This window comes from Lynx rufus, unplaced genomic scaffold, assembly GCF_022079265.1.
Source record: "Lynx rufus isolate CCGP_SWC_20201006 ecotype Redwood Valley unplaced genomic scaffold, mLynRuf1.p SCAF_18, whole genome shotgun sequence".
Classification (NCBI taxonomy): Eukaryota; Metazoa; Chordata; class Mammalia; order Carnivora; family Felidae; genus Lynx; species Lynx rufus.
Genome location: NW_025814832.1, coordinates 41,161,976 through 41,187,961, shown reverse-complemented (window position 1 = coordinate 41,187,961; position 25,986 = coordinate 41,161,976). Strand labels below are relative to the sequence as shown.

At 37.7% G+C, this 25,986-nt stretch overlaps 1 protein-coding gene across 1 annotated transcript in view; it reads right to left on the bottom strand.

Moving 5' to 3' along the window:
• The window catches only part of NSF (N-ethylmaleimide sensitive factor, vesicle fusing ATPase), a 149,381-nt gene that overhangs the window by 89,553 nt on the left and 33,842 nt on the right, over window positions 1-25,986 (bottom strand). The window contains exons 5-8 of the mRNA XM_047081689.1: window positions 20,290-20,456; window positions 17,454-17,561; window positions 16,897-16,972; window positions 13,736-13,891 (exon numbers count right to left, since the gene is read on the bottom strand). Coding sequence (XP_046937645.1) covers window positions 13,736-13,891; window positions 16,897-16,972; window positions 17,454-17,561; window positions 20,290-20,456 — 507 coding nt within the window. The remainder of the gene's footprint in view (window positions 1-13,735; window positions 13,892-16,896; window positions 16,973-17,453; window positions 17,562-20,289; window positions 20,457-25,986) is intronic.

Genomic DNA, 25,986 nt, shown 5'->3' with positions numbered 1-25,986 from the left:
TACTAATGAGGAAACTAAAACTAGAGAGTCATACAATCAATGACATTTCTAAGGCTAGTCTCCAAAACTCTTGACACCTTGTCCATCAGTTTCCCACTAAACCATTACAGTTCTTGTATTTCTCTCTCTCTCATCCAGAGAACCAACTTAGTGATTGATTTCATCTATAACATTTTTACTTTTTAAGAAGGAAGTCTAAATTTGGCCGTGCATGAAAAAAAGGTTTACACTTGGGAATGCTCTTTGATATGGCGATTCCATTTCTAGGAATTTATCCTAAATAAATATGGATGTGCAAAAATATTTAGCTTTAAGCGTCCTTATCATAACATGGTAGATAATAGTGAAAAAGTAAATATAATATATATGTCTAAGTGTAGTAAACTGATTAATAAAACCATGGCATTATCATTCTATAAAATAAACTATAGAAGAATATTTAAGAAAGACTGTTTATGTTACTGAGTGGAGGAAAAGCAGTTACAAACCATAAAATACATTTTTGTCCCCCTCTATACATATACATACATATGTGAGTGTGTGCATGTGTATGTGTGTATACATGTACAAAGCAAAAACTAGTAAAATGACATACTCCAGATATTAACAATAGTTTTCAGGTGCTTTTTTTTTTCTTTTATACTTAGTGATTATCTTCTTTTACTCGTTTGTATTTTTTTTAAGTTTATTTATTTTAAGAGAGACAGAAAGAGCATGAGCAGGGGAGGGGCAGAGAAAGAGGGAGAGAGAAAATCCTAAGTGGGCTTCATGCTCAGCACAGAGCCAGACACGAGGCTCTATCTCACAACTGTGAGATCACGACCTGAGCTGAAATCAAGAGTTGGATCCTCAACCGACTGAGCTACCCAGGTGCCCCATTCATTTGTATTTTTGAAATAATAGACATGCATTTCTATAATTAAAAGAACTAATAAAAGTATTTTTATAAACAGATCTTAGATCTGGGAGATCTAAAAGACCCTATAAAAGCTGGTGAGATGACCAGATTAAAAAAAAAAAAAAAAAAGAAAAGAAAAGAAAAGAAGAAGGCGGCCCTGTCTCTGAACCCTCCAGGCCCACCAGAGAGCCTGAAGTGATCTAAAGGCAAGAAGGGGCTTTCTGAATCAAAGTCAGACTCCAAAAAATAGTGAAGCTTGTTCTAGAGAATGAGGCTTCACATCCAAGTTGTGAAATCTGGAATAAGAAACCCAATAATAAGTCAAATTATTTTAAGTGGCTGAATCAGGAAGCCTAAAGGTTACCAGACTGGGAACAAGGCAACCTGGATTCTAGCCCCCACTTCTGCGACTTTAGCTTAAATAAGCTGCTTACTCTTCTGGGGTCCCAGTGTTCTCATCTACAAAATAAGAATGACATGGACAGGGGTGCCCGGATGACTCAGTCGGTTAAGTGTCTGGCTCATCTCACAGTTTGTGAGTTCAAGCCTAACAGTGCAGAGTCTGCTTGGGATTCTCTCTCCCCCTCCATCCCTTCCCGGCTTGTGTGTGTTCTCTCTCTCTCTCTCTATCCCTCAAAAATAAATAAACTTAAAAAAAAAAAAAAGAAATCGGTGCTTGGGTGGCTCAGTTGGTTAAGTGTCCAACTTCCGCTCAAGTCATGATCTCACGGTTCATGAGTTCGAGCCCCACATCAGGCTCCCTGCTGTCCGTGCAGAGCCTGCTTCGGATCCTCTGTCTCCCTCTCTCTCTGTGCCCCTCCCCTGCTCTTGCACACTCTCTCTCTCTCTCTCAAAAATAAATAAACATTTAAAAAATAAAAATAAAAATAAATTTTTTAAAGGAGCAAAAAGAAACCCCCAAGGGCATCTTTTATCGGGGGCGGGGAAGAATACATGGACAAAATCAGTGTTTCTCAAACTGGTATTTCCTTGGAATATTAATAGTTGTAACTTTACGTATGTATGGTTAAGTAGATTTAAGTAAATTTGGAAAATGTTGACTAGATAATTTCTAATGTCTCCTTCTCTAACCTGGCCTAATTCTGATTTAAAACCATAGTCATCTTAATGTACTTAAATCTACTACATTTACAGATATAGTAGATATCTACTTGTGGTTATGTCATAGAGAGGAGCATTAGATAACTCAAAATGGGTGACAATTTTGACAATTGACAGCAGCAACTGAGTGCAGGAAGCAAAGGAGCTACAAGTTCATCCCATTCAACTTTTTAAAAATTAACCTTTAGATAAAAATAGAGAAAAGGATTCAATCTTTTGACTGTGGTAATAAACTATCATCTTTCTCTCCTTATGTTGACACAGTGTCCCACGTGGGGCCATTACTACTTATAAGACAAATCTCAATTTTGAACAGCTGAGTTCTGTGATTTAGGATCACGTATGGGCAGCCTTCTGCAGCTGGAGAAAGAACAGACACAGAATCGGTAACTCAAGTACTGTGCGTCTTCCCTATCTCCCTTTCTGAGCTCATCGCAGCCACAGCTGGTTGCCTAAGTGAGGAGTTACAGAAGAAACCAAAGTAATCAGGCAGCAGACAGAAAAGCAAGGAGAATCAATAAAGAGAAGTTCTGCAGGAAAAGTCCAATAACACAGGAAAAGTGTCAGGTCAAAAAGTAGTTGTGGAACACCATAGAAATGTCTCTGGAATGCAATAATAATCGGCAATTTGGATAAATTCTCCTACATATATTTGAGATTTGACTGAATATATCTAATGTGGGGCTTAGCGTTCTAATTACAGGTTTACCCTATAGTAACCATTCATTATCAAAAGGCTCTTAAGTCTTGCTAAATTTCCTCCTTCATGACAGGACTCTAGGTAGATTTTTAAAAATCAAAGCACTTCCAAAAAAATTATGTCATTGTGGATAAATTCGAGTAAATACATGTATAAATGGTATAGAAGTTCAAGCTACCTATGTGTGTATCTTTATATATCAGTTTTGAGTCACTCTAGAATAAGAATATACCTCAAACTATTACTCGCCCAGAGAAAAGATACTGTGTTAAAGCCCGAGATGTTAGTGAAGAACTCAAAGCTACAAGTACAGTAAATCTTTGAGCATTGGATACATCATCTACAATGACTTTCAATGTCAAATTTTACACTATTAGTAAAATGGTATATGGAAGGGATTTACCGCTGTCTAACTTCTTTGAAAAACCTGAAAAAACAACATGTTATTTAAAAAGCAAAAGGCAAAACCCAAGTTTCCTGCAGGTTTTTTTTTTTTAATTGTGAACATACTATCAAAGGATACTGCCCCAAGTAACAAATCATATGGAACCCTACGAAAAGTCTCTTTAGAATCATACTCTTCTAAATAATGCCGTATATAGTTCTGGACAGCTTTTTGCTAACATTATTGCTAATTCCTTCTTCCACCTCCCTTTCTCCAACATCCTATCAAGGTAGTCGTCGTTTTTCCAAATCAGTACTCACATATAAGAAACTGACAAGATTTATAGAAGTGGTTGAGCATTTATCACCTCCTCTCTGATGGGATGTGATAAAAAGTAAAGATAAATCAGCCAAAGTATAAGTTCACAAATAAAAGATATCTCTAAGTGTCCTCTTGACTACCTTATCCACAAACACTTCAAAATGTGTAATTATCAAACACTATAAGAGGATAATCTAATGCTTGAACTATTTTCAACAGCAACAAAAGTTTAAGACAAGGAAATACATCTATAAACATTTATGATTACAGGCAATGTATTAAAGATTTTTACCTCTACAGAGCTATAAGAGTACCTCTGGCAATATAATCATACCAACCAACTACCTCTCTGGAGTTTTTGATAGTGAGGATGAACAGGAGTTGGATAAAAAGATGGTGGAAAACAGTAAGAGACAGTAGCGTGACCCATCAGAGGAACTGAAATAGAACAGGTTGGCTGGAACCCAGAGCATGGGGGAGGGGCACAGGCTGAGGGAAGAGGGGAAGTTCAGCAGGGGCAAGACCACATAGGGCTTGTAAACCACGCAGGGAGTTAAGCAGTGCTACTGGAAGAGTTTTAACCGGTGGAGCGACAGGATCAGACTTGCCTTTTTATAAAAATCGCTCCAGTTACAGTGTGGAGAATGGAGTGGAGATGGGTAAGGCTGAAGGCCCAAGGAGCAATGCAGGCAAGGGGTGATGGTGTCCGGAGGAAGGCAGTGGCGGGGGCACGGATGGGGGGTGGAGGTGGAGGGGGGAAGATGGAGAGACTGGACAGACCTGACACAGTGAGGAGACTTCAGCACAGAGGGTCTATTCTGTGACTGATTGGGAACCAGAGGGGAGGGAGAGAGGAGTGTTAAAGAAGTGCCCAGATTTTTGGCTAGAGCTCTGCCTAAGACAGAAAACAGCGGTAGGAGCATGTTTAGGGATGGGAGGGCAGAATGAATTAACTGAATTTTAAACTTACCTGCGTGATCATGAGATAGACAACAGGTTATGCTGATAAAAACCCAGAGCTTTAAACAGAGACCGAGATAAAATTAACTTGAGAGTTAATGGCGTAAAGATACTAACTGCAGCTATGGAAATGGATGTGATCAATTTCAGGGAGAACAATCACAGAGGAAAAGAGGAGGTCTAAGACAGACTCCTGAAGTACTCCAGCATTTTAAAGGACACAAAAAACCCCAAAAGGGATAGCCAGAGGTATAAGGAAAATCACAAACCCTTGGAGTGAGAGAAACCAAGTAAAAATGATATTTCAAGAAAGAGTGGTCAACAGAGTGCTTCTCAAACACGGGTAAAGTGACTGAAGCTAGCCATCACAAAATAAAAACACCAGTAAGTCTTCCTGTCTTCAATTCAGGTCCCAGATTCTTCTCATGGTAATGAAAATATGTGCAACAATATTCTCCACTCCCCCCAAACTAGGTCGTCCTGGTCTTCTCACTTCTAACATTTTCCCAGTGAGACCTCTCACCTCCAATTCTGTCACCTGTGATAAGTAATCACATTCTATCAATTTCGTCCTTGTAACCTTTTCTGTATCTCTTCTTCCCTTTCCATCCCCATCGCCACCACCCCAATCCAGGTTCTAAGTACCACACAACTGGATAATTAATCTACGTCTGCCAAATTAGGCAGTCTTTCACCTCTTCTCTAGAGCAATCCTTTTCACACAGAATAACAGTATTAACTATCCTAAGACATTAACTTTGTTTTATTCCACTGCTAAAAGCCCTCCAATAACTCCCCATTATAATCATTTGTTCAAAACTTTCATTCAGTTCGGGGCACCTGGCTGGCTCAGTTGGTAGAGCACGCAACTCTTAGGCTATAAATCCAAGCCCCATGTTGGGTGTAGAGATTACTTAAAAATTAAAATCTTTAAAAAAAATATGTCATTCATTTAGCAAATATTTACATAGGGCAATACTTCTCAAACTATATATGCTAAGGTCCAGTTTTCTTTTACAAGTTTCTCATCAATATTTTTACAAAATACAATAAAAAACATGATGTTAAATTGCTAAAAAAAAAAAAAGTTTCTAAATTCTTACTCTGAGTTTCAATATTTATTTCACTGTGGACTGGTAACAAAGGTTCATGGTCCACCAGTGGTCCAAAGACCATACTGCAAACAGCCCTGATGCTGACAACACATGGATAAAAAGACATTACGATTGTGCCTTCAAAGTCTTAGAGCCCTGGTTCTCAGTGCAGGGCGATTTTGCCATTCAGGGGAAACAGTTCTGATCACTACACAGGAGGCAGGAAGGAAGGAGGGAACTACTGGCATTGAGTGGATAGAGGTCAGAGATGCTGCTAAACAGCCTACAACAAACAGCTTTGGGCCCTTCTCCCAACAAAGAATTCCCCAGCCTAAAATGTCAAAAATGCTGAGGGTGAGAAATTCCCCCTAATGTGTGTAATGCAAATGAATAATTACAGTATATTAAGAATAGAGCTACATTCTAAGTACATACAAGGTACAGAGGAAGCATAGGAGAAGCACCGGAGTCTGTCTGGAAGGTCAAACAGATTCAGTAAAACAAAGGAGTCCTCATCTCCTGATTCACAGCTTTCTACAGCACAACTCCAACCTAACTTTTAAATCTAATTTCTTGCTTCTTCCAAAAACAGCTCTGCTAGACTGGTCTAAACTGTGGATTCTATACCTTGCTGAGTCTGTCACTCTTCCCAGGGCATGGATAAACCATCCTTTCCCCTCCTATCCCAAATCCCTCAGCACTCAAGGCCTAATTAAGTTCTTCCTCCTCCATGAAGTCTTCTGTGATTCTTTCTCTTAAAATTGCTATAGGACTTTTCAATTAGACCACTCATTTGGCACTTTATCATATACACTTTTGATATAATTTGTTAGGTTATGGTGCTTAACTTCTACATGATTATTTAACATTTATGTTCCATCTCTATGTTGACAATATACTTAAGACAAAGCTTCTGACATACCCATTCAAATCACTTCCTTCCTTGTATTAATGCTACAACAGATGCCAAAAAACACATGAAGAAAGTGGACTAGACTTATTAAGTATTAGACATTACAGTCCTACAACCAATGCTTCAGGTCTTTGAGCTCATGACAATTTGAATACATCCAGTTACTAGAGTGGTAGTTTATTTATAAACCTTAGTGTCACAGAGCGTCCATTCAATCCCACACATTGCACACTTATACTTCTTACTTCAGGCCAAGAGAAGTCCACTGATTTTTGCCACACTTAAGTTCCAGAAACTGCCAGAAATAAGAAAACTAAGAAATCTCAATTGGGGCAGTTTCTCTGCTCAAATTTTAAAACCGAAACAGATAAAGAGATCTTTATATTTTCGGTCAACACCCTCACTGCCATGACAAAAATCTGAAATTTTGGAAAATGCTTCTAATCTCAAAAAGAAGCGGAAGAAGAAAAGGGGTCGAGGGGAGGAGAAGGAAGAGAATCAGGAAGAGGGGGAGGAAGAAGAAAAGGATGACAAAGAGGAAGATGAAGGATGTGGTTTAATTCTTTAGCAGAGAGATGTTGGAGAAGTTTAAACAGTTTAAAAAACTGTCTGATATCTAAATACAAAAGTCAGATTTCTGTAGCTTATTTTCTGAATGCCTATTTATAACTGTATACAGGCAATGGTGGGGGGAGGTGAGGCCAGACATACAGATCTTCAGTGTTTTAACAACGCTTCTCTTCCTCTTCACCCTCCTAACCTATCATTTCTAAGTTCTGAGAACCTTTACAGATGGAAAACTTTGTCAATTTCTTGGAGAATTAATTAAGGAAGAAAGGCATAAGTTGTACTTAATTACTCATCATAAAATATTCTTTGACATAAAATTGAAAGGTTCCTTGACTACTTGATTCTTGGCTTCATCTCTCCAGCATCTGGAGAGGCAGTTGAGAATACAGACCCTGGAACCAGATGTCCTCCTTCCAACCCCAGCTCTGCCACTTACGAGTTGTACAAACTGTATGTCATTTCCTTCTCCTCCTTTAAGAGTTCCTGAATCAGGAGAACCAAGTTCTAGTCCTAGTTGTGCCTCTGCCTGTGCCTCTGCCTTGCTTAGTGACCTTGGGCCATAGTTTCCACATCTGTAAAGAGAAGAAGCCAGGGGATTGCACTAGATCACCAAGGGTGATTTTGCCTCCCGGGGACCATTTTGGCAATGTCTGGACATATTTTTGGTTGTCACCTCTAGGGGTGGGTGTGAAGTCACCTCTAGGGAAGGGTGCATCTAGTAGGTAGAGGCTGCTAAACATCCTACAATTCACAGGACAGCCAGCGCCCCATGCCAAATAATTATCCAGTCTAAAAATGTCTATGATGCCACAGTTGAAAATCCCTTGGCTCTAAATCTCTCAAAGACCGCCTCAGAGGTCCCCAAGAAGTGGGGCTGAGAAGGCCCATTTTAGCAGTTTTCTATGATGGGCTTTCATGAGAGAAAAACAACGTACATGTTAAGGGTATGGACTCTGAGGCCAGACTGTCTGGGTTCAAATCTGACTCCACCACTCACTAGCTGTATATCTTGGACTAGTTACTTAACCTTTCTGACACAGTTTCCTTCTCCATAATATGGCGTCAATACAGAATCTACCTGATGAGGCTGTCGTGAGAATGGAATAAGCTAATGTGCGTAAAGCATCTAGAACAGCACCTGGCACCATGTAAGTATTAGCTACTTACCATGTAAGTATCATCATCACCACCAACGTAAATATGGGCATAAGATGGGATAAAACAGCCAGCGCTTCACTTCAGGAGTCACGTGAGCTGGATTCCTCAGTGGGAAGGGTGTGAAGACCGAGCAAATTTAAGCACAGGTCCTTCCACATCAGAAATTCTGCTCTCCCTCAAGTCATCGTGTCCCATGTCTCCCCTCTCCTGCTTCCATGGCTACGGAAAGGCTTGGATGCAAATGTTCTCATGGTTTGCAGGGAACGTGGTACTTATACCCATTACTATCATGCAAAAAAGTAATGGGAGGAAGCAGTTTGTTAGCCATCAGCAACTTGGTCTTCACTTTCTGCCTCCCCTCATCAGGGGCTGCCATCAAAGCCCTGGGGGTCCTGTTACCCCTGCGCTGTTCTCCTCCACAGAAACTTCATGAAGGGCGTGGGACACACCTGTTCCCCTGCTGACAGTGAAGCCACCACAACAGAGAAACAGCCTATGATATTACCTTTTTGTTTGTTTTCTTAACTACACAAGTGGAAATATAATCTCACACTAGAACATTCAGATGTGGAAGTACAGCAAGTAAAAGAAGAAAAATCTCCCTGTGTTTCCCATCCTCACTCCCCTTTCACAGAAGTAAACGTTTTTTCAATATAATGTGTGCTTGTAAAGAGTTTTGTAATGCATTTACTTTCAGTTTTATATATATATATATATATATATATATTTTTTTTTTTTTTTTTTTTTTTTTTTTTTTTAATTAAAACATGTGTGGGGGCACCTGGGTGGCTCAGGCAGTTGAGCATCCGACTTCGGCTCGGGTCATGATCTCACGGCTTGTGGGTTCAAGCCCCGCGTTGGGCTCTGTGCTGACAGCTCGGAGCCTGGAGCCTGCTTCGGATTCTGTATGTCTCTCTCTCTCTCTCTCTCTCTCTCATTCCCCACTCACGCTCTGTCTCTCTCTCTCTCTCTCAAAAATAAATAAACATTAAAAAAAAATGTCTGTACATTTGGATCTGTATCATTTTAAGATCTGCTTTGCTGTATTCCATAATGAGGGTAAGAGGATGTAGCATAGTTTATTTAATTATTTCCTTACTGGTGGACAGTGACCCAATTCTTGATCTGTAACTCACCTGCAGTTGCCAGCAAATCTAATCCATTAGACTCTACAGACAGCTCTGCCTCCTCAACAGATTTATTTCTAAAAGTCTATTGATAAAAAAATGTCAACTGAATTTATATATTATTTGACTCTGAGATATTAGCATAGCTACATTATTCCTGTTCAAATGTAAGTAAATTTTACTTAAAAAAACAAAAACAATGGAAGAATTAATTCAAGGTTAAAAATGTCAACTTATAAAAAGTTACCTATAGTATTTTTTTTAGAGTGTGTGCTTTAGCTCTAAATACTGCTTCAGAGATTTTGGAAATCACATGGTCATAAGCCATTTCTTCTTCTAAGTAAAAAAAAAAGAACTTTATACATTTTCCCAACATGAAAGTTAGAATTAGTAAATTAGTAAACTGTTACTTCTTCATATCCAAGTATCATCCACAAGTACTTTGTGGAAAAGCAGAAGGGGGAAGTTTTGCATCTCTAACTAGTGAGCAATTGCTTTCTTTTCCTTTCCCAATAAATTACAGGCAGACTTGAACAGATGTCAGGTTGGCATTCAAAACCTAAAATATAGCTGAAAAGCAAGTTATGACTAATACAAGGAAAAAAGATGAATGTCAGAAAGCTTCATTTTTTTTTCTTTTTTTCAAATTTCAGATAAGCTCTTTAGCCTTAGGGTTCCTTTTACAGAGCCCTGGAGTTCGGCTAGATGTCTTAACCCCCATTTAAATTGCAATCTCTCCTCATGAGTGGGGGTGTGAAAATGCATTTTAAGAGTGTCAGTGTTTATGTTAATCTGAGCAAGAACTCCCTCTCTCTCAAATATGGCGCACAAAACCTCAGTGCTCTTTCTTCCACAGTATTTTTTTTTTTTTTTTGCACTGTTCTTAGCATGTGAAAGATGTCCGCCTGTGATTGAGAGGCTCCTTATCTTCTCGGCAGCTCTACTCCATAGAATAACTGCAGTTTCACGTATGATATCAGAAAGGAGTTGCTTTTCTTTAGGATTTCAAAAGAAACCTTAAAACTACAGATTGAAAATGGGCTTAGAGAGGGAGACTTGAAGAAAGGCGACCAAAAAGAACAGTGTCAGTTTCAAAGAAGGGGCCGGGGGGGGGGGGGGAGCACAAGACCCTAACAGAGGCTCTCCTCCCCACCAGGTGGCCTGGATATCTGCAAGATACAGAGTCACCACAAGACAGCGTGAAGCTGGAGGCCCTTCGGTCTCCAAGCCCTTTTCCTTCCAGCCCTACAACGGGTAACTTCTGCTAAAGGCCCTTTCCTTGGATACATGTAAACCCAGTCCTAAAACTACATTAAAAGATGCTAATTCTTTAACAACTATTCCACTGTTCTTTGAAGAAGGTTTTTTGGTTTTGTTTTTTGTTTTGTTTTGCTCTGGCACTTACAATTTAGGGGTAACTGCCAGGGATGCGGAAAAATCAAGTTTCTCTACAGAATCTCTATCTTTGCCAACAAAAGAGCTACAATGAGAACTGAGGTAATCAATCAATTATCCAGAACACTCTCCCCAAAACTGCATGGAAGGGAATAAGTGTAGTAAATGTCTGAGCAGAAGGACATATTCGGCTGACACTTGAGTGTGCTCAAGGACAGCAATAAGCTGCTGAGTTTATTTGCTGAGACTTGCAGATACCAGTGTGTGATGCCCACATTTCTACCCTGGGTGCTCCTAGGACATTTATTGCAGGTGCGTGACCTCATCTGACCTTTAATGTTCCTGCAGAACTATGTGCCTCTGGTTAGCCCTTTAGTCTTCCTATACCTCCTCAAAGCAACATTCCATATATATCTAAACTATATTTTCAATCCTGAAGGTAACATGAAGCTTTACAAGCAAAAGAACTGTATTACCTAAAAGCATAACTATTCATAAACACAATGAGAGAAGAGAATTCTAAATTTATCATTCTGTGAGCTCACAACTTTGATATATAGGCAAAAAGATCCATTTAGTGAAGATTCCTGCTTACAAAGTAGACCCAATTCTAGACTCCATGGTACACACAATGATTTGGTCTCAAGCCAAAAGTAAAAGAGTTCTCTGCTTAAAACAAAACAGAACGGTCCCATAACCTACATAAATTATTCTTTACTAATCACTATTTTTTTCCATTTTAATCGATTTAAACAATCACACCCAGTGTCCAGTTGGATCCCAAAACCACAGAGGTTTATCTATTTAATTAAGAGTGAGGAAGAAATCAGCCAATTTTGTTCCCCCACCTGACAGGGTAAAAGAACACAGGGTATACATATAAAAAGGACCTGTGTAGTGTTACTTTTTATTCTATACAAAATGTAGCAATCTGTACTTTTATATGCCTTTGCCAAAACCTAATGAGAATTTTATAACCATACTGTTCTTGCACCGCAATGAGGTACTCTACTACGGAATTCCCCCCCAAATTCAAAGGGAAAAAGAAGACTCTAACGGAAACAGGGAATGACACATGCACAGCAAGAGAATTATTTCCCAGCCTTTTTACCATAAAAATGTAGCTTTATGACATTGAGAATCTTCATTCAGAATAAAAAAAAAATAGTAATAATGTCTTCCAACTTAGTTCAAAAGTAAAGGTAGTTTTTTTTAATACTTTTTGTCCTTTGAATCAAATTGTTAACACATGCATCTTGATGGCCAAAAGCCATAAAGAGAAAAAAAATTTTTTTAAAGAACAGAACCCATTTTTTGTCCAATTAATGTAAAAATATTAGAAAAATAAATCCACGAAAAAAGGTTTTGGATAGTAGCACTCACAAAGGCAAAGTATTATACAAAAAGCAAAGTATTATAATTTAACGAATTTCGATATGGACTACAGAAACACAGATTCATAAAGTCACTCAAAAATCCCAAATCTGTTTTGATTGAATTCCAACCTCTTCAACAGCTGGCAAAGTCACAAATCGACCGATAGGAGTTTTGCTCCTTCACTCATTATCCACCTAACTGCAGACAGAGGCCCTAATGAGCAAGGTTTGGATAACGCACAAACAGGAAACTCGTATCTGAATAACGGAATCCTTAACAGTTTCCAAACTGTGAGAAAATATTATAATATAATGAAAAGATATAGTTTATAACAGAAGCAGTTGGTTTTCTACTTGTTAGCCAGATAATATAAATGTTCAAAGAAACAGAATCATTAGACTCTCTCAGTCTGGAAAATTAGTAAAAACATTCCACAAGAAAAATTTAGAACATTTAAGATCATCCTTTTATCTCTCCTCACACCCAAAATAACCTAAACAGTATTTCCATGTCTTGACAATAAGTCCATAAACTTTCAAAATACACATGACCAAGACAGTGAATTACCACATTTTTTACTATGTTCCAAATTAAAATTCTGTTTTTTTATGGACTTGGCCTTTGTATCTTTCAGATAAAAAAGTATGTTATTGCCATCTCAAGGTGTACAAAACTCAGGTGATGAGGGTCTCTGTCATTTTCTCTTAATCCAATTCCAAACTCGACCTTTACCCAGTGAACAGGTGTGTGCTGTGCCTGTAATTTATCACAGTGAGCGGCCAGGCAGGAAGGCTACCAACAATAGGAGGCTAATAGAACCAAGCACTTAGTGCCTACACAGCAGTTCTCTTCCCCACCACACTTTTATCTGCCAGTAGCAATGTAAAGATAAAGAATGATGGAGGGTGAGGGGAGTGATATATTCGTATTCCTTCAGGGTTTTTCTTTAGATACTGTTTTTATACTAATAGTCTGCCAGAAGCTGTTATACATTCCTTTCTCAGATATTCCGTGGCTCACATTCCAATTCAACCTATATGATATGGACATGGAAACAGTCATGACAGCATTTCCACTAGGGAAAATAAAGCCACTTCACACACGGATAAATTAAATAAAACTTCAAGAAGAAAATGATAAATGAACAGCACATTTCTGTGTATGCAATATGGAAACTTCCATGTATATCCTACATTTGTCTCTTTGGATCAAACTTATCTAATTTCAAAACATGCCAGGAATCCATTTACTAGGTATGAAGATGTACTAATTGGGTAATGCAACAGCAGCTAACTAATGTAAGAACAATGCCCACAGTCTAATAGATAACGATGATTCCGCAGGGTACATCTGACCCACAGTGGGTCTTTAGAGTCAGGTGAAATTTCCAAATATGCCCTATAGGAAAACATTCATAAATAGATAAATAAAATGAAATTTCTAAATCTGTCCTATCCACAGACGTACTTAAATTAATAAATAAATCAATAAGATAAAGTAACCGCAAATATTTCTATTTTCCCTATAAAACAAAAATGTAATTTTACAAGTTCTAATACCTCAAAAATTTTGGGGAAACTTTTTTTAAAAGAAAAAGACAAAAATACACTGGCAGGTTTGAAAAATAATTTCAAAACATTATTAAAAAAAAGACTTCATCACATTTTTTTTTTTAACAACATAAGATTTGATCAAATTTTCCTTTTTAAACTCACCCATCTGCTCCACAATCTCTGGAGGAAATACTCGGGAAGCAAATGCTCGTCGAAAAATATCTGAAAATTCTTTGTCCAGACCTCCTATTCCCATTTTTTCAAAGTTCCAATCAGGATTGATGATAGACTGGCGATTTTCCTTAGTTTTAGCTTTGCCTATGTCAAACGAAGATAACCAAATGTGAAACAAGAACTTCATTACCAGGTGGAATAAGATAAGACTCACTGGGCATCTTTAATGAATAAAGAGAAGTTATCCTCTACAAAGATGAACATGCTCTTAGCTGACTTTCTAATAAGAAGGATGAGTTTTGCTATGTTAACTACTGTGCCTGGACCCACTTAGGGCCAGCAAAACACTTGTGAAATGTCTAAGCTCACACAGTCGTCCATTTGTGATCAATCCATGGAGCCTGGTCCTCTTAGCCTCTAATCTTAACCAAGTTAACTACCTTGGCTGATTAGAAGAAACACCATGTGTCTATCTGATGAAGGAAATACTAGTTGCTAGAAATGCAACTGAAATCTAGCAATCCTCAAGGCTCCTGAAGCAAGTGTATTTAAAAATGCATGTATTTATCTAGATGTTTATAAACTCTGTATATAACCCCTCAGCCTGAGAAGATGCACTGAATAAGTCTGATGTCTTATTTTTGTTTTTCCCCATTTGCACACAAAAGTCTAAGATCATCCTAAAGTCTTAATAATTTCAAAATTCATGTTTTCACTTTCACAAAGACAAAAATTATCTAACTTAAATGTCATAGTGCCACCTAAAGTAACTCAAGAGAACCACATGAGCTATCTCAAAAACAATACAAGTGCCTTAGTACATTCTACTAACAAAAAAGAAAGTGATACAATTTTTTAAATTAGAAAACAAATGGTCACATTAGAAAAAGTTTACCCTAGATGGTGATTTTATGGTTAGAGTTTTGTGGACTCAACATTTCTTCTTTGAAGCTATCTGAAAATATATTTCTTATACTGTACTGCCCTCTTGCGGCCAAATTTACTGCATGCTATATCAGTCCACAATTTTATTTATCAATGGAAAAAACCTATCAATCACACCTTTGCATGAATTACTTAGAAATACCCACATTATATGAAAGCCATGCAATGCCTACAAGACAAGACACCTTGAAGCGCCTGAGTGGCTCAGTCGGTTAAGCATCTGACTGTCAATTTCCGCTCAGGTCATGATCTCATGGTTCCTGAGATCGAGCCTCTTGTCCGGCTCTGCACTGACAGCACATAGACTGTTTTGGGTTCGTTCTCTCTCTCTCTCTCTCTCTCTCTCTCTCTCTCCCCCTACCCTGCTTGCATGCACGCACTCTCCCTCTCTCTTCTCTCAAACATTAAAAAAAAAGGTAAGGCATCTTAACAAAAGGTGTATGAAAGGTGTATAAAATACAAAGAAAACACTTCAGAAATGTATTGGATCAATAATTGGAGATTCTGAGAAATCCTAATCCATAAGACAACATGCATAGTCATTAAAAATTATGTTGTTGAGGGGCGCCTGGGTGGCGCAGTCGGTTAAGCGTCCGACTTCAGCCAGGTCACGATCTCGCGGTCCGTGAGTTCGAGCCCCGCGTCGGGCTCGGGGCTGATGGCTCAGAGCCTGGAGCCTGTTTCCGATTCTGTGTCTCCCTCTCTCTCTGCACCTCCCCCGTTCATGCTCTGTCTCTCTCTGTCCCAAAAATAAATAAAAAAACATTGAAAAAAAAATTAAAAAAAAAATTATGTTGTTGAGGCATATTTATTAAGAGGCTTGAAATATGTCAAGCAAAAGAACAAATTATAAAACATTATGAAAATAGAATCAAATTGTAAAATTTTAGAGTGTGTGAGCTATTTTTGAGTGAATGTCTATCCAAATTTTATGAAACATTTATTTTATTGTAAAATTCAGAAAAAACAGTAAGAAGGGAATAACTTAAGGATTGAGGAAAAAGGTCACATATTTGAAGTTAAGTAACCTTGGAAATCGTGGTGTGTAGCCAACGAAAATCCTCTTCTTTCTACTGGCGTAGACACTGGCATAGTGAAAACCAACCCCAAGTCAGAACTACTACACAGTTAATGGCATCATTATTCTGGGGAGTTACTTTTCTTAGAGACCAATCTGCATTATTTTAATATAATAAAAGCAAGACTAACATACAAGAGCAGGACTGAGCTCTGAGTCTGTTGGAGAGACTTTCTTCACCTGCACATTCACCATTTAACTCAATCACAAACCGAAGTGACGCTAGGATCACATTTAACACACCACCGTGCACGAGGCAGTCGACAAATAACTGACCAGTTCTCAAGGTTATGAAAGACGGTGGAAGTCTGAGGAACTATCTGAGAGAAGGACTTTAGAAATTAAATGACTAAATGCAATGCGAGATCCTCAATCAGATCCTAGAACAGAAAGGACATAATGAAAAAACTAGTGAAATCCAAATAAAGTCTGTATTTTATTTTTTTAATGTTTATTTATTTTTTGAAAGAGAGAGAGCGTGAGCAAGGTAGGAGGTAGGAGAGAGAGGGAGATACAGAATTCGAATCAGGCTCCAGGCTCTGAGCTGTCAGCACAGAGCCCAACGCTGGGCTTGAACCCACGAACCGTGAGATCATGACCTGAACCGAAGTCAGACCCTCAACTGACTGAGCTACCCAGACACCCCTAAAGTCTATATTTTAGTTAGTGGCCATGCAACCATGTTAACTTGGTTTTGGTAACTACTCTAGTTATTTGAGATAGAACATCAAGGAAGCTGGTGAAAGGTATATCGGACCTCTCTGCACTATTCTTGCAAATCTTCTGTAAGCCTGAACTTACCTCAATATTGAAAGTTTAAAAATCAATTTTATCTGTATTTTTCCTGATTTTTAGTGTGGTTACTAGGTTACTAGGAAATTAAAAATTATACATATGGCTCACATTACACTTCTATTGGACAATGATATCTAGTGAAGGTTTTAAACTTTTTTTTCTGTATCAGCACATCTGACAGTGATGAAATCCTCCATGATTTTGTGATAAACCTTCTCAATGGAGATGCCCTTATTCTTCTCCCAGACTTGAAAAGCGTGGTAGTTGAGGCACATATAATAACAGAGACAGTCTCACTTCATTCAGAGTTTTCTAAAATTGCAAATCTTACCAATAAGATTGAGTGATGAATTGTCTGCTTTTTCAAATGCAACTTGACTGTTTCCAACAACCAGTCCTACTTCAATCTGTATAGAAAGACAATTATTAGTAGTTAGTCTAATAATAGACTTCTGGACTTCTTAACACAAGGCCAAAAATGAAGGGGAAATAAGGTCTCTCTGAGCAAAGCAACTCTTCCAAACTATCATCTAAGTTAAATTAATTTTTCTCCTAACTACCTTGTACTATTTCTATTTAATTTCAATGCATGTGTCTTTTGATAATGCCTGTCTTTTTGTTATTATTTATGAACAATAATCATCATCTGCATTCAACCAGGAATACAAGTACCCATACAAATTTCAAATTACTATTAAGTCTACAAGTAAGTGTATTTTCTGCTATACTTTAATAACAGCACTAGCTTATAAGAGCAATGTTTTCTCCCTACTACCTTAAAAGAAAGAGTACATAATATAAAAGAAATCACTGAGCAAGAGAATGGCTAGGAATGTTATATTAATCTGCACAATTCACATCACAAGGATTATTAAAAATAAAACATACCTTCTGTCTTTTTCCTGTCGCAGGCTCTCCCTTCAGGATGCTAGGATCCATGGCTTCGATATCCTTTACCAGCAAACCGAAAAGCTTTTCATTGAAGCTAAATACAAGCTATGTAGAAAAGAGATAAGGGGAGAAAAACCACTTCATGATACAATGGCTTGATTCTCACATCATCACCAGTGTTTTCCAAATGCAGGGAAGCAGCTTTCTCCTGTACATCCCTCTCAAATCTGTTCCACAAGCAAACTGCTCACACAAGCAATGAGAAGAAAAGGGAACTAACATTTACTGAGTATCTTCATGTGCCAAACCGTATAGGATGTCCTATACTTGATATTCACAAACTGTCTTGGAAACAGATAGTCTTCCTCAGTTTTACTGGGAAGGGAGCTGAGATCCGGAGAGGGCTTAAGCAATGGAAACCAGAGTCATAGTAAACAATAGTGCCAGGATTCAAGCCTGGGTCCATGACTCTAAAATTCATGCCTTTCCACCACCAATGCAAAATTCCTGCCATACAAGTTCACAGACAGATGGTGAATGCTCATTCATTCACCAAGTATTTATTGAGCGCCTTCCATAACCTAGGCCCTCTTCTACATGCTGGGGTATAACAGTTAAGCACAGCAGGCAAAGCTGACTGCTAATCCTGCCACTAGTGACTACTGCAAGTGGGAATAAAAAGTAAGAACAGCGATGTGGGGTAAGATATTTATTTCTTCTCTGTATTATTTGTTCCCTGTATTATTTCTTCTCTGCATAATCATATATCTGCATGATACTAGGTTTTACATAATTACAAATACCAAAGCATTTGCTATTAAACTAGTAACACTAAAGGAAAAGGTAAAAACAATGACATTTAAGTAGGCAATGAGAGCACAATTATTCATCAAAAAGTGTAGGGATCCAGAAGAAATACAGCACAGCTCAAAAAGCAATGGACATGTGGTCACCAAATTATCAGCTGACTGTCATCTTGGGGAGCCTTCCTGGACCATCTAATCTTAATTAGCACCATACTGGTCCTCCAGCACATCATCTCATTTTACTTAAATCCAAGTACTTAACATTAACAGCAATGGCATTTCTCATTTTCTGTCTTCCCCAACTAGAAAGTAAGCTCTGCAAGAGTAGGAATTGTGTATATTTTGTTCACTGCTGACCTGCAGAACCTAACATAGTAGCTGAAACATACTAGGTTATCCATTAAACACTTGTTTAATTAATTAGCAGCTCAATTAACCAATGGGTTCTTGTCTCAGCTACAGCCCTGGCAGTGTAGCCATGGGCACAACATTTACCCTCTCTGAATGTAAAAATCACTCATTCCAATTCTAGTACTCTTAAAAATAATAAATGCACGATAACCTTTTCCTGTCTAGCAGTGACTCAGTTTCCACTTGTGCAAGTTTGATATCATAATGTATGGATTACCCAGATCCCTAGTCTTGTTCTTCCAGATTTATGCCATTTCACTTAGGTGAGAGAATCAAAAGAAATGACACTCCTTTCATCCAACAGCTGTTTCTTTCCACCACTTCTCTCCCTGCTGGTTCCACATACTTTCCCAGGTGAGAGCCTCCGAGACAGTGTAGGTGAGTCACCAGAGATCAGAATGCTATAAGCAGTGATTTGCAAACTTTTGGTCTTATGATCCCTTTATATGCCTAAAACTATTTGAGAACTCTCAAAGAGCCTTTTGTTTAAGTGGATTATATCCACTGGTATTCACTATAGTAGAAATCAGAACAAGAAACTTAAAATGTATTTATTAATTTAAAATAACAATAAATTTATCATGTGTGAACATAAATGATATTTTTTAACATAAAAAAACCACCTATTTCTGAAATAAAAAACATAAGTGGAAACCATGGCACTGTCACATTTTTGTAAATCTCTTTAATGTCTTGCCTAATGGAAGACAGCTGGACCCTCACATCTCCTTTAATAGCCAATGTGCTGAGCTAGCACACATCACATAGTTTGCAGAACTCCATTGTGCATTTGTGAGAGAATAAGAGGAAAAAGAGACATAACACCTGGGTATTATTATGAAAATAATTCTGACTTCACAAACGCCCTGAAGAGCTTCAGGTCTCTGGGCCATACTTTGAGAACTGCTGCTATGGCGTTATGATAGGAGGAAGGAGTTAGGAATAATTAAGAAAAGTCACAAAGAAGGAGACAAATACAATGGTAAGGCCAAAAGAGCAATGCTTATTTATGTGTACAAACAAGCAGCAATTTATGGACTCACACAGCTTTTTAAGTAAAACTTTAAAAGAACAGAATTTCTTCCTAGGAGATTAACAATATACTAACTGAAGTCCTTTTGCAAGAAGGCAAGATCAGCAATATCATTTTTAAGGATAGAAAAATTGGGCTTCAGAGGTTCCAAGAAAAACCTGAAAATACACATACATAATTTTCTTAAGATTCTCAAATTAGTTTAGAACCAAAAAAGTTACGAATTACTTTTCTACAGAAATATACCAGGGAAAAAGAAAAACCATCCAGAGACAAAATAAGTGTCTCACAATAAAAAAAGTAAGGAATCTGAAACATTTAAGTCTGCAGCAGTCTCAAGTTTGCACAGGGAAAAGCTGCTGTAATTAAATTTGACATTGTAACCTAAAAGTTACTTTAGAATTTTTTTGAATGGACTCAAGACATTCAGCAAACGTATCACCCTCACTTTTTATCACTCAATTGGATATATCTGTCCATATACAGAGCTCCTCCCAGTTTTTAAACAGTCGAATTAATTTGGACAACTGCAATGACTGGAATGCCTGTCAAGTGGAAGAAATGAAAGAAAATTCAAAACTACCTGTTGTCCCACTGAGAACGCCTGGTTGTTGAACTGCTGAATGAATTCCGCTGCCATCTTGTCAGTATCATAAGGATTGGAGTCAATGCTTTTTTTCTGCAGGAAATCAATCTCGATGGTCATTGTGCCAATACACTGTTTGGCCTTGTCAAATGTATATAAGGATACTAGGGGGGAAAAAGAAGCATTTCTTAAAACACAGGGACACCAAATACTTGCTGTGTTTTGAGTAACTAAAAGTTTCACATAAATGAATCCTAACAAAACTTGACCAAAAGAGGGCTTTCCATGGCCTTTACTGACAGGACACACAAGCACAGATTAAAGAAAATGATAATAACCACTAGAGATTTTGTTCCCCTCTGAATTAGTTAGTTCACATTGTACAGCATTCTCCCTCTACCTTTACCCCTCACCCAACTCTTATGGGAAATCACAGCCCTCCCCACATGGTCTCTACATCTTCCTCCTTCTCATTTAACAGAGGACAAATGATAGTATGGGAAGTCCCAGTGGAGTTGGCATAACACGCTGCTTTCAAACAAGATTTTTGTTTGACACAAGCAAGAGCTAAGGTGAGAAGTGTGTACTCTTTTGTTCTAGCAAGTTACTATGCAGGACAAAAAACAAAAAACAAAAAACAAAAAACAAAGCTTGAGGAAAAATAAATTACTCCAGAGCGACTTAAAGTTCGACATTTCTTTAAAAAAAAAAATTATGTTTATTTATTTTTGAAGGAGAGAGAGACAGAGTATGAGCAGGGGAGGGGCAGAGAGAGAGAGGGAGACACAGAATCTGAAGCAGGCTCCAGGCTCTGAGCTGCCAGCACAGAGCCCGATGCAGGGCTCAAACTCACGGCTGTGAGATCATGACCTGAGCCGAAGTCAGATGCCTAACTGATTGAGCCACCCAGGCACCCCTGGCATTTCTTTTTTAATACTATAAAAATATTTACTAGGGCACCCAGGTGGTTCAGTCGGTTAAGCGTCCAGCTCTTGGTTTTGGCACAGGTCATGATCTCGCAGCTTCATGGGTTTGAGCCCCGCATCAGTCTCTGCACTGGTAGCTTGGAGCCTCTCTCTCCAAGAGATTCTCTCTCTCTTGGGATTCTCTCTCTCCCTCTCTCTCTGTCCCTCCCCTATTCGCACTGTCTCTGTCTCTCTCAAAATAAATAAATAAGCTTTTGAAAAAATATATATTTACTGAACACCTACTATAGCCAGGGAACTATGGTAAGTACTACATGTATAACATGTAAAAGAAGCCAAGGACGTTTTTAACTCATCTTTGTATGAACAACACCTGACAGCAAAAAACCCAATTTCCATGCTGGTAACAAAGGAGGCAAGACAAAGGGACTTTGGAGTCTGTGTTTCAATAGATTCTGTTAGTAAATAGAAAATCAAAGTAAATCATCTAGCTCTCTGTGCCTTGATTTGTCACATTTGTAAAACAAGAAGACAGGACTACATAAACCTTATGAGGACCACATAAACCTTATGATTCTTTCATACCCTAAATTCTATTCTAAATTTATTTCTTATAGTCTAGCCAGTTGAATTAAATTTAAAGATTTTCTCTATATTCTCTGAATGAAATTGCTTATACAATCATAATTTTATATCCTGGCTTACTGTTGTAAAGGGGTACACACATATTTTAAAGATAAACATTTTCAAAAGCAAAATAACTAAGAAAGCCAGAGTAAGGAATAGAAAATTCACTGAAGATCAAAGAGTAAGTCCAAATCTCAGCTGAAAGTTTCAGATATTTTCTTGCCTCTACTTCTCAGTGTTTTGTTCTTTCTTAACATTTCCTAGAAAATACAGGTTATACATTAAGTAATTTTCATAAACAAGACAGCCTAATTGTTTCCTCACATAGTGAAGATAAGTATAGAAGGAAATGTTAATGTAAAAATGAATAAGTTGATTCACCGATTCCATTTCCAGGTGTCTGTCTCAAAGACTCCTGAACATTTGCCTAAAAATGGAGAGGTTCCTTGCACCATTATTTTCTACAGTCAACACTGAAAAAAACAGTGATCAGTAAGGAAATAATGAATAAAATGTGGCATATTCATAATGTGGAATACCAGACAGCAATCAAAATAAAAACTTGATGTATATTTAATAAATATGGCTATTAAAACAAAATATTGAAGGGGGCCTGGGTGGCTTAGTCAGTTAAGTGTCTGACTCTTGGTTTCAGCTCAGGTCATGGTTCGTGAGTTTGGGCCCTACATCAGGCTCTGTGCTCTCTCCTTCTCTCTCTACCCCTCTCCCACTTGTGCTCTCTATCAAAAATAAATAAATAAACTTAAAAATATATATATTGAATAAAAAACTATATTGCAGAAAGATTCATACCATATGACATCATTACATGCATTAAAGACTCAAAAATAGGGGCGCCTGGGTGGCTCAGTCAGGTAAATGTCCGACTTTGGCTCAGGTCATGATCTCACAATTCGTGAGTTCGAGCTCCACGTCAGGCTGTGTTGACAGCTCAGATCCTGGAGCCTGCTTCAGATTCTGTGTGTCCCTCTCTCTCTCTGCCCCTCCCTTGCTCGTGCTCTCTCTCTCTCTCTCTCTCAAAAATAAACATTAAAAAAATTTTTAATTAAAAATAAATAAAAATAAAGACTGAAAAACAATTCTATAACATAATGCATGTACATGTATATACATATACACACATGTGTTTATATATGAGTGTGTATCATCTATATATCAAGAAACTTAAGTGTATTAAAATATCATTATTACTGACTATAGTTTTTCAAATGCGCTTTAAGGTTAGTGTTCCTAAATAGAAAAGACCAAGCTCTTAGAATTTCAGATGCTGTGTGCAGTACCATGGACAGCGCCACAGGCAGCACCATGGTCAGCACCATTGTCAGCCTCAAAGGGCCAGATGCCCTGAAGCATCCACAAGCAAAGGACCATAAGATTGAGAATGTTTTCTTATTTTAAGATTTATAGCAATTTAATGTCAAAGACTAATAAAAATTATTTTTATAAGCAAAGAATGTATAGGCAGTATTTGAATAAACAGTTACAATGAATAAACATTACAATGAAAAAGGTATATGATGATGGTCAAAAACATGTTAATTGAACATCAGTCTGTAATACCTAAAATACGGCATCTCCAGATGGAGAGAAGACTAAATGATTCTTCTAGAAGATTCCTTCACACTAAAATCACTGACCTGACTGCAAAAAATTCTCACCCTACAGACAGAAACTCCTGTTCCAGAATCTTTGAATTAGCACTCCCCTTCATACCACACATCCTACCCTAACTCTGCCCACATCACTACTACACTGAATCAGTTTTCTACCTTTATGGCCACATCATCTACATCACTCAAGCCTCCAAACCGTTCCTTGTCCCAAGCTTACCCCCCTAAGTCCCACTTGATCATTTAGTTTTATAATTTTGACCATTAAATCTGTTTGGGTCACCTTTTAAGAAAAATGTTTATTTATTTATTAAGAGAAAGAGAGAGAGAAAGAGAGAAAGAGAGTCACAAGCAGGCACCGTCAGCACAGTGCCCCATGCGGAGCTTGACCCCATGTGCCGTGAGACCATGACCTCAGCTGAAATCAAGAGTCAGACACCCAAACAGATGGGCACCCCGTTTGATTCACCTTTTAAAGAACGGACTGTACTGCTAGTGCAGACCCTGCTTGGGATTCTCTCTCTCCCTCTCTATCTGTGCCTCCTGCACACACATGCACACATACTCTCTCTCTTTCAAAATTAAAAAAAAAAAAAAAAAGAATAACTCTACCATCAAGACAACCATTTCTGGTAGCAGAAGAATGCTTTAAATATAATTTAAGTCACAAAATACATTTCTCAACTCATCAAGATTTATTACCTTGAATTTCCATACCTTTCCACAACAGAATGTATCTACATTAAAGGTTAAACTTAAGTGCTCTCTTAACTGTATTTAGAAAAATATGTTTGAAGAAATAAGCAACCTAAGCTACATACACACTCATTTTCTCACTAATACATTTTCATTTCTACCAATGTCTGTAAATAAGGAACCTTGGTTTCATACACTGACCTACTTCACTTCGGTGCTGAATTCCTTCACTGTTTCAGCTTCTCACCCTGCTTCAGGTGAGGGGATTATAATAAAGAGAATCACTTGTCAGTGTCTCCCAAAATGTGGCTGAGGAACCGCTTAACAATGAGTGTTAAAAACACAGATTCAGGAATCAGATTCCTCAAGGAAAGGGCCTGAGAATCTTTTTTTTTTTTTTTAACAAACTCTCCAGATGTTTCTCTCAGGAAAATTTGGAAAGCACTAATTATGCAACTCTCCCCACCAGCTACCCATATCTAAAGTAATTTCCTTTATTTTTACACCAATCAAAAAATTTTATCCTTCATCCTATTTCCACAAAGGGAAAAAAAAAGCCACCTAAAGATATCCCCAATATTGGGGCACCTGGCTGGTTGAGTCAGTGGAGCATGCAACTCTTGATCTCGGGGTTGTGAGTTCAAGCCCCATGTTGGGTGTAGAGATTACTTTAAAAAATAAAATCTTAGGGGTGTCTAGGTGGCTCAGTTGTTAAGTGTCTGACTCTTGATTTCAGCTCAGGTCATGATCTCATTGTTGTGAGATTGGGCCCTACGTCAGGGTCTGCACTGAGTGTGGAGCCTGCTTGGAATTCTCTCTCTCCCTCTCTTTCTGCCCTTCCCCCACTCTCTCTCTCTCAAAATAAATAAATATTTTAAAAATAAAATAAAATAAAATCTACAAAAGAGAGATAACCCCAATATTTCAGTTCCCTCTAAGGAAAAAATAAATAAAAAGAAGTTCCCATGAAAAATTTTAAAAAATAACTCCACAAGTTTACTATGAAAAGAAAACATAACACATAACAAAATACTGCAGCATTTCAGCTGATGAAGTGTCTTCCCCCAAAGAAATCAACCATGAACTAGAAAAAAATATGCGTAACACTTTAAACTGAATTAAATATCCTCAAACAAGTACTTAGAAAAATAACAAAACATCTAAAATCAGAAGATTAAAAAATAAGAACACAAATAGACAAAAGAAATGCAATGAGAGTTTATGGAACTCAGGAAAGAAACTGAAGAAAAAGATAAAACTATTTCAGAGTGAATAATAAATTATAAAGTGCCCATAGGAGACTAGATTCAAATTACAAGTTAGTAAGAGGCAGTGAAAGAAGAGGAAAACAACCAAGAAAATAAAAATAAAAGAAAGAAAGACTTTTAAAAGAATAAAGAGAAAGTAGTTGAAATGGAAGATAGGCAGACAAGGACTAACATACATATAATTAGAGCCCCTAGAAAGAAAATCAAAACAACTGGACCAGAACTAATGTTCAAAACCATAATCTAAGAAAAATTTTGGAAATAAACAAAAACTTAAATCTGCATATTGAAGTGACCCATTATATCCATTGGTCATTGACCTAGAATATCCTAATAAGAATATTACACTTTAAATACAGAAAAGTCCTCAGGGCTCCCAGGCAGAAAAACTGAATTACTTATAAAGGTAAGAAAATTCGACTGGCATCAGACCTCTTAAGAGCATCATACGAGGCAAGGCAATTGTGATCAGTATTTTCAAGAAATTCAAGAAAACAAGCCAAGAATTCTATGTCTATGCAAGCCAAGCTACATGTGAAAGAGCAA